The 12,838-nt window shown below is 44.9% G+C and overlaps 1 protein-coding gene across 2 annotated transcripts in view; it reads left to right on the top strand.

Annotated features, from left to right (window-relative positions):
* Positions 1 to 10,961, top strand: part of LOC130385107 (dysbindin-like) — a 16,168-nt gene extending 5,207 nt beyond the window's left edge. The window contains exons 2-4 of one of the 2 annotated variants that reach the window (XM_056593433.1): positions 2,732 to 2,884; positions 4,014 to 4,163; positions 8,790 to 10,961. In XM_056593433.1, the coding sequence (XP_056449408.1) occupies positions 2,732 to 2,884; positions 4,014 to 4,163; positions 8,790 to 9,094 (608 nt within the window). In that variant the 3' untranslated portion in view covers positions 9,095 to 10,961. Of the gene's footprint in view, positions 1 to 2,445; positions 2,885 to 4,013; positions 4,164 to 8,789 lie in introns of those variants that run through there. The other variant, XM_056593427.1, reaches the window with a different exon arrangement.
* The last annotated feature ends 1,877 nt before the right edge of the window (positions 10,962 to 12,838 follow it).

Here is a 12,838-nt window from a genome sequence, read left to right on the forward strand (position 1 = left end):
TACTCACATACACACAAACACACACTCACACATATATCATGTAAGCAATACATCTCTTGATGTTATTGCGGGCTGTTTCATGAGCAACAGCCCAGAATAACATGAGGGTATGTGTACATATGTGTATGTTTGCATGCATGCAAAACAGAGTGTGCGGGCCTAAAAAATAGATTTCACCTTCCAACAAATCTCTCTCACGCACACACACACACTCCCTCTCTAGACCTTAATTGAGAGACATAATTAGTATTGTTTGGCAACAGAGCTTTCCTCATAAAGGCTATTAATATGACCTGCATTTCCGGATCTCTCAAGGTCCCAATAGATAATGAGTTTACCAGCACATTCCTGAATACCTTAACGCCTAATTATACCTATGAGGTATAATTGAGCATGTGGGTGTGGGTCTGAATTCTCAAGAATTAAGTTGCCGAAACTGATGAATCATTGCAAATGATCAAACACTAAACAAATAGTACCATACCAACCGGCAGACCTTCTGCCAAATCTGTTGAAATGTGTGCTGGTTGTTGTATGGTGTGATTGGGTGCGCCTTGTTTTGCTTCTTTCTATTTCCTGGTTCGTTATTTTATAATGATCTTCATTGTATTGCAATCAAATTATTGACTCATTCAACACATACTATTATAGCAATGGTAGATGGTAAACACAAACACACACAAACACACTCACACTCATACAGAAGGCCTTAGCTTACAAGGCCTCCAACTCCTTACCCCTAGGGTGAAACAAAAGGTATTTCGAGTCTATACACATAGTCTCTTGGGTCTCTCATGCCGTTTATATTCCCACCAAGCTCACTGGGAAGCAACGCAATGAGACTAAACTATGTTTAAATGCTAAAAGGGTATTTCAAGCTATGCCCTCATGAAAATATCTCAGGGAGAAGATGGTGACTGTAGCAGCACTCCCAGTAATCGGCTGGAGAGAGGGGTGTACCTCCCATATGCCGCTCTGATTGGGACAGGCCATCTTGGAGTGTCTAAATTACATTGGCTTTTATGCGACCAGACAAACCTGCAAGACTATTCAAACTGGAGAACTTTTGACTTAAAAATAATGACAGCGTGAGAGAGAGAGAGAAATGGTGAGAGAGAGAAAGAGAAAAGTACTTCGGAAAGGAGACAGAGGCAGATATAGAGACGCAAACACACATGTACTCAAGTGCAATATAGAGTATAGGGTGGAGATGAGGTTTACATAATGTGCATTCCAATCATTGTCAACACAAGGCTGAGCCCCTGCTGCACACACACACACACACACACACACACACACACACACACACACACACACAACACACACACACACACACACACACACACACACAGGTAACCCGCTTCCCAATGTGCCGGGTTCCAGGTACGAATCACACGTTAAAAGAGGGTTAAGCCACACTCTGCATTTATTGCAATGATCTCCGACAGGGAACACAATCACTATCTATAGGGTCTCCGTGAGCCTCTAGTCCATCGTGGTCTCGAGTGCTTCCTTCTTGCCACTGGCTCCCGTTCTTCCATCTCGTCCCCGTTTCGTGCTCCTGTTAAGACAGCTACCCGGGACTTTCACCCCTCAGGCAAGCGTGCCCCTATCTCGCTTGATTGGGGGGAGAGGAAGTGATGCTCCTCTGGCGCCAGGTTAGTGGTGCGGCGTATACCGCCCGTCACCCACTAAACCACTACCCACACTATTAAACCCTTGAAAATCTGGTGAAAGTACATGCATAGTTAAACAAAAAAGAAGAAAAAAGACTGCATTCGCAATGAGAGGAAATAACATAAGGACCCAATAGCATTACACACAATGAAAGTAAAACTTCAAGTATGTTTAGGTTATTCTGGCACATAATTTGTTCAACCTGGCTAAAACATTTATGCAAGAATTAAACAAAAGGATCACTAGTGATCCTTTTTATTATAAAAATAATACTAATCTTGAAAATAGTCCCAGAAGTTGTCCAGCGGTCGTTTTGTCCCACACAAAAGTGTTTCTTCAAGGATTGATTCAGCCATAGTCCAGGTTACAACACTAAACCCCGGACCCGCCCGGGCCGAGGTTTAAGGGGCGGGATGCCACAACACACACACACACACACACACACACACACACACACACACACACAACCACACACCAACACACACACACACACACACACACACACACACACCACAAAACACACACACACACACACACACACCACTCTCACACACACACACACACACACACACACACACACACAACACACACAACACACACACACCACACACACCACACACACACACACACACACACACACACACACACACACATACTCACAAACACACACATACAAGGGAAATTGTCAGCTTGGAGCTCAGTGGGAGTGGGCTCAGAGCATGACAAGGGGGTGTGAGCAGACTTGCACAACCAAAGCCTTAGGTCAGAAAGAAGGATTGTGTCGCTCGTAGCTCTTGTTCCTTTCATACACATCGCATGGAAAATTATCTGGTCACATTATACTTTTGAATGTACAATATATATGAAGATATGTATATTAACGTGCATCGTTTATTAGGAGTGGTATGGACACATAGCGCGTCTCAATGCCGGTACAACAGAGCTGTCGTAGCCCTTCAGAGTTTACAAGCCTGTCGAGCCGGGCATCATTGACGGCAGTGGATGATTCGTGGTGACAGTAGCTCGCGTGTGCCCTGTCTGCTTCCCTTCGCAGCGGAGACAGACAACGCACAGAAGATGAGGGACAGCGACGGCACAACACAGCCTCTGAAGGTCAGGGAGCGACAGCGCTTCTTCGAGGAGGCCTTCCAGCAGGAGGCCGACGTCCACCTCTCCTCCTCTCACCTGCAGATCGACTGCAGGAAACGTGAGTGGATGAACCGCCTATACCAGTGCCTCTGTTCATGTCAGGTCGTGTGACCTTCGTGACTGCATGACTGTGGAATGTGAACACGCCTGGGTTGGTGCATGTTGAGGAAACAAACCGCACGTATATAATTACATTTATTCTAAACACTTCACGCGTTAGAAAAGAGCAAATGTCAAGAGACAAAAGAAATGCTCAAGAAATTTAACATGATCAATGAATTTATTGTAGTATTTGTTCCTATATCTTTCCTCAAGTGGCCTACTTATCACCTTGATGACCTTTTACTTTATGAGCTATAAGCATAACTCATAACTCCCCCCCTCATAACTCCCGGCCATAAACAGAAACAGATGTCAGATGTTAAGAAATATTTTTGTGGCATTGTAATAATTTGATATCGTAGATAATGATAATTTGCAGCAGATCTCCTACAAACTGTTTGGTTCCCACGAAAATTGTCTGAGGGCAAAACAGAGCTGGAGATGTTTTTACTTTAAGGGATTGACAGCGTGAGAGAAAGAGAGAGAGGGAGACAGAGAGAGCACTGTTTAAACGGCTTGTCATTGATCTACATGCCTAAACTGTATCTATACCTGTATGTGTGTGTGTGTGTGTGTGTGTGTGTGTGTGTGTGTGTGTGTGTGTGTGTGTGTGTGTGTGTGTGTGTGTGTGTGCATTTGTGTGTATGCGTGTGTGTGTGTGCGTGTGTGTATGTGTGTGTGGGTATGTGTGTTTGTGTGTGTTTGTGTGTGTGTGCGTGTGTGTGTGTGTGCGTGTGTGTGTGTGTGTGTGTGTGTGTGTGTGTGTTAGTAAGTGTGTTTGTTAGTACGTGTGTTTGTGTGTGAGTAAGTGGAAAAAAGAAAATGTAATAAAAACAAATTAAAACAAATCACTAATTATTAACAGAAATACATTTAAATGTGTATCTTTAGTCTAGTCCTTCTCATGTCAAATAATGTGTAGTGAAGTATTCTGCTTCTACACAATGCTAATGCGCATAATTCATTAATTGTATAATCACTACTATGGTTATTTAAGTAATGTAAGGGGCCAGAGTGCATGGGTAAACCATCAAAATATTGCTTGTTTATCGACCCTATCTCCTCTGTGCTCTTTGGCTCCACAGCCCCGATGGGCAGCATCTCGTCCATGGAGGTGAACGTGGACGTGCTGAAGCAGATGGACCTGATGGACATCTCGGACCAGGAGGCCCTGGACGTGTTCCTCAACTCAGGCCTCGGGGCCGACGATGGGGCGCTGGCGTCCCCGCTGCCAGGTACACACACCCCTTCCTGCTGCCGCCGTCCGCCCTCCCCTCGCTAGCCCCAACCATTTAGACAGAATTACACAACGACAGAAATACAAAAAAAAAATCTTTATATTCATATTTGCATATAAATCAGATGTAGGATTGGGTGGGGTTGAAACTTGAATGGCCCTCTGACTGACATGCACTGATTAGTAATGGGCCTCTTTTATACTTTTTTTGTTCCTTTTTCAGTTTTGGCATCTAAACCCGTGTTTGACACGCAAACATGATATGCGTTTACGTGAATATTTTAAACTTGGATTAGTCCATGGGAATTGGTGTTACGACTTGCCAGTATGATCTTGCAGAATGACTCATTCGTATTCCTTCCTCCTCATTCCCCCCCCCCTCCTCTCTTTTTCTCGATAATCTACGATTTCATTTTTTTAATTGTGGGAGTGACAGTGGATAGGGAGACAGGTCAAACAAGGCTGAATCGCAGACATGGCCTCCCGCATGTTCCATGGTGTTGGTCTATCACAGCTGCATAATTGTTGGTTGTATCAGGTAAAACGTAACACTGAAGGCTCAGTTATGGCTCCACGTTGCCGCAACACAATGACCACACAGACGCTTCGACGCAGTCGTGAACCTGTCAAGGTTCTGTGTTGGGTTGTAGTGAGTGGACCAATCACAGCCCTTGCTGCTCACCTCCACGCAAGGCTACAATTTTTGGGAGGTGCACGTCACGCCCTTGCGTTGGAACCATAACTAAGCCTTTACTTTCTCCGGGCCCCATTTTAACAGTCTGAAACGCAAGTGAAAAGCGCCAAACGCAAGTAGCCTTGTGGGCGGTTCTATGGCAATGTTGCTATTATACAGGCGGATAAATGACTCTTGTGCCCAACGCAAATCTAAAAACGGTGCCCTGAAGTAGCCTAATTACCCGTAGGTTTGGTTTGGGCGTAACGTGCAATAAACCAATGAGAGTGCCATCTCCCAACCCCTTTAAGGCCCCGTTCACACGAAGCCGAAACGGGCGAAACCGTTACGGTTTCGATCTATCCGGTTTCGAAGTATCTCCGTAAAGACGAAGCCAAGCGAAACCGGGTAGATCTGTAGAACGCTGTAGTACACATTCCAGGCCCATAAGGGGCGCTGCTTCTGGTACAGAAATCCAGAAGAAATGAAATAAGAAGTAGAGGCGAGCATGCGCATAAAGGCTGCCCTTATGCGCATGCTCGCATGTGATTTCTGAGACTCCGCGGGCTTAAGAGCCATCTGGCTAGGAGGTCGAGGGGTGGGGCGATGACGTCATGGTTTGCGGTTTCAGTCGGTTTCAGGCGTACACACGAATCCAAAACGAAACCGGGTAGATTTGAAACCCACCTCCGAGGGTGGTTTCAGAAGTTTGCGGTTCGGTCAGCAGATTCGCCGGCTTCGTGTGTACGGAAGGCCGAACCGTACAAGACCTTTGCGGTTTCGCCATGAAATCGGCTTCGTGTGAACGGGGCCTAAGACCCATGAGCGCATTTGAATCAGACGAGTTGATGTTTTGACAGCGCGTTTTGTCACGGTTAGCGGGTGGCAGGCAGACAGGTAGGATCCAATCACGCTCTGGTCCCGCCCTCAGGAACGTTTTTTTTTTCTTCAGACTTTGACAGAGCAATTGACTTTCTACACTGACGCATGTGTCGTTGCTAGTTTGCAACTGGCGCAGAGCGTTCTTTTTCCTCCACCGCCACGCGTCGGTAAATTAACTGCGGTCAAGCCAGCCGACCCATCGAGATCGGCAGGCAAGCCAGCCGACGCAGTTTTTTGCTGTACCTGTTTATACGAGCCATTACGGTTATAGCGTCTCAGAACTAGTTTAAAATAAAAGTATTCGTCGGGTACATACAAAAAGACAATAAAAGCAAATACTATCACAGGAAGTGTACGTCCGTTGTGATATTGACTTTTAAAATAAAAGCCCACCAAAGCATTCCAATATGAGACATATTACATATGATTTTGGATTCGATTTAAAAGAAAATGCCCTGTTATTCCATGCTCATTTCACTTCACGGTTATAGTTCAAAACCCCATAGGGTCACCCAAGAAGTTTCAGGACATTCTGATGTGTAGTTTGAAAATAAAAGCCCACCAAATATGAGAAATATTACATATGATTTTGGATTCGATTTAAAAGAAAATGCCCTGTTATTCCATGCTCATTTCACTTCAGAGCTATAGTTCAAACCCCACAGGGTCACCCAAGAAGTTTCAGAACATTCTGATGTGGAGTTTCAAAATAAAAGCCCACCAAACATTCCAATATGAGACATATTACATATGATTTTGGATTCGATTTAAAAGAAAATGCCCTGTTATTCCAGCCTCATTTCACGTCAGGGTTATAGGTCACAACCCCATAGGGTCACCCACGAAGGTTCAGAACATTCTGATTTGGAGTTCCAAAATAAAAGCCCACCAAACATTCCAATATGAGACACATTACATATGATTTTCGATTCGATTTAAAAGAAAATGCCCTGTAATTCCAGGCTCGTTTCACTTCAGGGCGATATGTTCAAGAACATTTTACGCGGATGATTACAAACTGATTATCCAAGGTGTTCTCGGTCAGTCTTATTACCGTAACCCTATAAATGCAGAGGTGAGCGCCGTGGTTAATGCTGCACCATATGGCACTTCTGGCGGACCATAAAAATGACAGGATTCGGAGGGAGATGGTCTTTAGGGACCATAACGATTTATTGGTAGGCTACATAAAAATATGTAACTTCATGTCAGACCACTTCTTTTTTAATTCTGGGACTGTGCGCTACTGCGCTCCTTGCTACTGACAGAGTTCACTGCTGCAGCAACATGTTGCCACTCACTCTGGTTTTTGTTGTTGGCGATCCCAATCCCGTGACCGCCGAACAAAACTACTTTTCGGGCCTCCATCTCACCCACAAGTGTCTCCACTTCAACCTCCGTGAAATTTCGCATTTCAGTACTTCTGCCATTGTTTCCGAGAAGACATAACACTTGCATCTGAGTCTGTTTTATATGCAGATCGAATTCATGAGGTCATTTGCATTGACCATTTATGGTTAAAAAGGGGCGTGTACAGGGCGGAACGTGAAGCTGATTCAGCTGCGCACACTTGTAGGCAGTCTGTGATTTATAAAGAAAAGATTGCGTACGGTGTGCGTACGCAGGGTTTTATAAATCTGAATATTTTTTGGCGCACGCAAAACTTGGCTTTTGGGCGTACGTACACTTTTAGTAGCGATCCCAAGCACAGTTTTATAAATGAGACCCCAGAACATTCTGATGAGGCGGTCCAAAATAAAAGCCCACCAAACATTCCAATATGAGACACATTACAAATGATTTTGGATTCAATTTAAAAGAAAATGCCCCTTCAGGGCGATAGTTCAAGACCCCATAGTGTCTCCCAAACAGTTTCAGGACATTCTGATGTGTAGTTAAATTAAAAGCCCACTAGATATTGAAATATGAGACATTAAATATGAATTTGGATTAAATTTAAAAGGAAACGCCCTGTTATTCCAGACTCATTCCACTTCAGGGTCATGTATTTTTTTTTCCACAGAAGCTGTGTTTTTTACAGGACAGCTTCACAAAACAAATGCCTATACTTTTACAGGTCTCTTAAGTTTTGAAGACAAACAATTATTCATTCATTATTCATTTTCCAGTGTGTGTGTGCACGCATTGTGTGTGTGTGATGTATTTGTGTGTGTGTGTGTGTGTGTTGTGTGTGTGGGTGTGTGTGCTGTGTGTGTGTGTGTGTGTGTGTGTGTGTGTGTGTGTGTGTTTGTGTGTGTGTGTGATGTGTGTGTGTGTGTGTGTGTGTGTGTGTGTGTGTGTGAGAGAGAGAGAGACCAGGCTGTTGGCTAGCATCTAAATTTAGATGCTCAGTATTGAAAAACTGATGCGAATTATGTGGGCAACATTCTCTAACAGCAATCAAGTTGTCATTGTTTGTGAAAAACAAGTTGTGAATTTGTTGTAACATTAAAGCAGGGGATGACCTACTCTGTGCTGTTTCCAGCTCCCGTGGTTTCCACTGTGTTTACGAAGAAACATTCAGATGAATCACGTGAACGATTCCAGAATAACTGCTTTTTTCAATGGTGTTGTTGTGTCAAATATTACCCAGATACAGTAGTCCTATTCTCTGATTGGCTATTATGTAGCCCCTTTCTTTTTTTTGATTGGCTGGTAAGTGGCAGGCTCGACGCAGGAGTCCCGAGGCAGCAGGAGATGCGCTTGATGAATCCTGCCGGTTCCATAGCGAGAGCGGCGCTACTGCAGATTAATTTAATAATGATCACTGGAATTTTATTGGGGAACTGGAGACGTTTACTGGGGCTCTGGCTCTGTTCGCTCTAACTTTCTGTGCAACGAAGTGACACAAGCTAGTGTAGCACAGCTGGCTATCCCTTTCATTGATACCATGATTGAAATCACTTATGACGATAGAAAAGTCTCGGTTATTTGAATCTACGAGCTAGTTGAAAAGTCGCACAGTGCGACGGAACTATAAGGAATAATAAACTAGCTGTGACAACACACTCATTCCGATACGTTTTTTCCATTCTTGCCATTGATTAATTTCTCTACATCTTTCCCCAGAGGGGGAAGACGAAGATGAGGGGGAGGAGGAGGAGGAAGAGGAGGAGGAGGTGGTGTTCTGCCAGGGGGTTCCCTCGAAGCAGCAGGACAACAACAACGGCCCGGAGCGCCTAGGCCCAGCGAAGAGCCGCGGCTCCTCCACGTCGTCCGGCTCCAGCGGCACCAGCGACGGAGGCGACACGCCCCTCGTCCAATCAGATGACGAGGAGGTGCACGCCGACACCGTGCTGCTGACCGCCGTCCCTCAGGCCCGGGACGACGAGACCGAAGACGAGGGAGACGCCGAGTCTGCCCTCAGAGTGTAGCTTCGGCCAGTGTTGGTTTCAGATGTAGGCCAGAGAGCGTCTATACACAGGTGAAGGGTGGACTCGTATTCCTTCTTCTTCATCTTCATCTGCATCTGTCTTTCTCCCTCGATCAATCTCTCAGTGTCCTGTCGTGTACATTGGAAAGCAGGGCAAACCCCAAAGTCTCAAGGAATGATTATGGTTCCACATCAACGCAACGCAAGGGGGTTAAAGGACCCATTACGTCCTCCAAAAATGTTAACCTTACGTCGAGACGGCAGCAAGGGCTCTGATTGGTCCACTCAATAAAATCCGACGCAGAACCAAAACAGGTTCACAACTGTGTCGAAGCGACTGCGTGGTCATTGCTTTGCGCCGATGTAGAACCATAACAGAGCCTTTAGCAGTGCCCTTCCCTGCCTCAGTTGACCGTATTGTGTAATGCTTAATCCGTCAAACCAAATCCCACTCCACCCTGGGTTTGTTGCCGTGAAAAACACTTGTTTAAAAACACTTGACACCTGCCCGTCTGAAAGTCGGTTTTACATCAAAGTCTCTTGGTTCATCTCCAATAAATCCACGCATAAAATAAGGAATGTTGGGGATTTGGATCGCAGGCCGTATTAAAGCAAAATAACAAATAAAAATGGGGAAAGGATTTACGACTTTGGTGTCGGTTAAAGCCTTCAGGGGGCCCCTGTCTGCACCCGCCCCACTGTCTCTTCCTCTGCCCTCTACACCCACTCATTATCAAGGAAGGTGCTGGATGGTTGAGAAGGGCGTGCCGTTGTACATACGATAAACACAATCTAAACCACTGATGTTGAATGCATTTCATGTGAATCCCATATGTCGCTCATATGTACCTCCAAGAGACGCATGGAGGAGACACTGGGAGACACCACCCTGATCTTGATGACGGGGTATGTGGTCATGTGAAGTGAGTGACTGAAGTGGTGAAGTCGGTTGGTTGTCGCTAGAGTTTCCCCAGACGCCCTGATGCCGTCCTTAGAGTTGAGATAACGTGGCGAGATAAGAAATTATTTATTATATTTAAAGACTTTCTCATCATCGAGGCGGCTAGAATGGCTTCAAAGTATAAAACCTTCAAGATGGCTTCTCGTGAGTATGGGGCCGTGCTGCCTGAACGGTCTTCCGGGGCCCTCGAAGTACTATCGACCCTTCTCTCGAGTTCGTTCTGATCTGTCCGTATCCCAGACGTTGTTAACGTACGGAGTGACATTCAATTCCTTAAGTTTGGCTGTGCTGTCGGCTCATTCCGCTCAGTTTAACATTCTTTCCCAGTTCGGGCCTGTACATGAGAAGACCGGTACATGAGCAGGGTCTATCTATGCATGAAAGTATTTCTTTATGGAAAATAATCGCTCCCACGTCTATCATGTGAGATGTCATTTTCAATGCAATTGCAGACTGAACTTATTGGTTCATGCGTTGTGTTTCTTCCATTTTAAATTCTTCAAGCTCAACCGCTGAGGGAATGTGTGTAATCACGTGTGCATCTTTGTATGTGTGTCGGTGGATGTGGGTGTGTGTGTGTGTGTACGTGACTGTGTACGTGTGTGTATGTTTATGTATGTGAACGAGAGGGCATGTTTCTGTTTGTGTTTTCTTGTGTGGATGTGCAAATTTGTGTGTGTGTGTGTGTGTATGTGTGTGTGTGTTTGTTTGTTTGTGAACATGTACTTACGTGTGTACATGTGTGTACGTGTGTGTACGTGTACGCGTGTCTACGTTGGTGTGGCTGTGTATGGTGTGAACGTGTGTGTTGAGGATTTTGTGTATGGGTGTTTGTGCTCTTCCTGGTTTTCTGTTGATTTAAGCCTCTTGTGTTAAAAAGCCAGTGATGACATGTTGAATAAAACTGACAGCAAATCATTTACATTGTGGGCTGTGTTGTTTCATTGAAACTATGGTCACATTAACGCAAGTGAGAGTTTGCTTTCTCTTCAACTTTCCAACGGTTTCCAAATATTTGTTTATTTTGGATTGAACCCAGATGTTAGAAAAATATGTCTTGCATGAAAAGGGAAGCGAGCGCCCAGCTGCCAAGAAGACAAACGCTCAAGGCCGCCTTAATGCACGGGCTTGTCGTGCATTAAGGCAAGCCCGTGCTTGGCTTAATATAAATATAAATATTTATATTTTATACTGGCCCATGATAGGCCCCCAGATCGGCGAAGGCCCATGTGATTTTTTGTTTGGGTCTTACAAAGATCAGAGGCCTATTCATCAGCCAAGAAAAAGAGGGCCAGTGCCCCCCCCCCCCCCTGTCAACAACGGCAAAATTTCGGAAATAAGTTACACATCTTCATTTTAAGATCCCCTCTCAGGGGGCCTACAAAACCTCAGCCCCAGGGCCCAATGGCAGGTTAAGGCAGGCCTGAACACGCCCCCTGCAGCTAGAGATAAAGAATATCAAAGATGACGTATGCAGGAAAGAGTGGCCCACGATGGGGGTGGCGAAGCTTGAAGTCCAAAGAACTGTGTGTGTGTGTGTGTGTGTGTGTATAAGTGTGTATCCATGTTTTTGTATAGGTGTAGTTCAAAGAACTGTGTCTGTGTGTGTGTGTGTATTTCTTTGTGTGTAAAGGTGTATGTGTGTGTGTATGTGTGAGGGCAAGAATGCCATGCCATTCAATCATTTGGCCTTTCTCCAAAGAGAAGATGCATCCTTACTCATCACTCATGTCACTAACTAACTTGTCCAACTGGCTCCAGCACCTGCCTTTTGATCTGCCGGGTATCCTGAGAAGCAACGGCAGGCGCCTTCCAAGTCACACTAAATCAGATAATAAGACATAAGTTTGCCCATTACAATTCAAAGGGACAATTCGAAGACCTAGTGGAGATGTGGAGATGGAGAGGGCCACATAAGAGCACATTTAATAGGATGGGACAAAATAAATGGGTGCTCCGTCTCCTCTTTATAGAAGATTAACATAGGTGTGGTTACAAGGTGCGTCTAAATAATGTTGTTAAATACGGCCTAGGGTTAGGGGTTAGGGACGGGTTCTTCGAGGTTCTGCCCAAATGGTAGTTAAAGTTAATATTTTAATGGAGCCTCAGGAATGGACGTATTTTTAACTATAGCATAGTAGAGTCCACTTTATTATTCCACCCATTATATCCCATTGTCGTCAGCGTGACAACAGTAGGGATCCAAATCCAGAATAACAAAGCTTCCTGACAGCGCTTGATGCCTTCTGGGATCAGACAAGTTCTGTTCGTGCTTGATTTGCATATCTTACTGAACGCTATCCTTTGTTAACAAAGGCAAGTTCAGGGCCAACAGTTAAGCACCTTGAGTGGGATTTTCCGGACGGGTGGTCCCCCTAAGCCTATCCTCAGAGGTAATAGGATAGCAGACAAACAATGATTTAAGTGGCTTGAACGAAACAAGCCAAACCGGAAGACCCAAAATAAAAATTAGCATAGATACAGCCGCAATCTCTTAAGCCTGGTAGAAGAGCTGTGAGAGCTGTGTGTAGATTGTGTGTGTGTGTGTGTATGTATGTGTGTGTGTGTGTGTGTATATATATATATATGTACATACATATACATGTCCATCCATTTAATAAACACAGTAGCCTGAGCACTACAGGTGAGGCTCAGTACACCTGAGCTCTCACAGTTTGTTAAACACACACACACACACACACACACACACACACACACACACACACACACACACACACACAACACACACACACCACACACACACACACATACACACGCAAACGC

Source organism: Gadus chalcogrammus, chromosome 1 (genome assembly GCF_026213295.1).
Source record: "Gadus chalcogrammus isolate NIFS_2021 chromosome 1, NIFS_Gcha_1.0, whole genome shotgun sequence".
NCBI lineage: Eukaryota > Metazoa > Chordata > Actinopteri > Gadiformes > Gadidae > Gadus > Gadus chalcogrammus.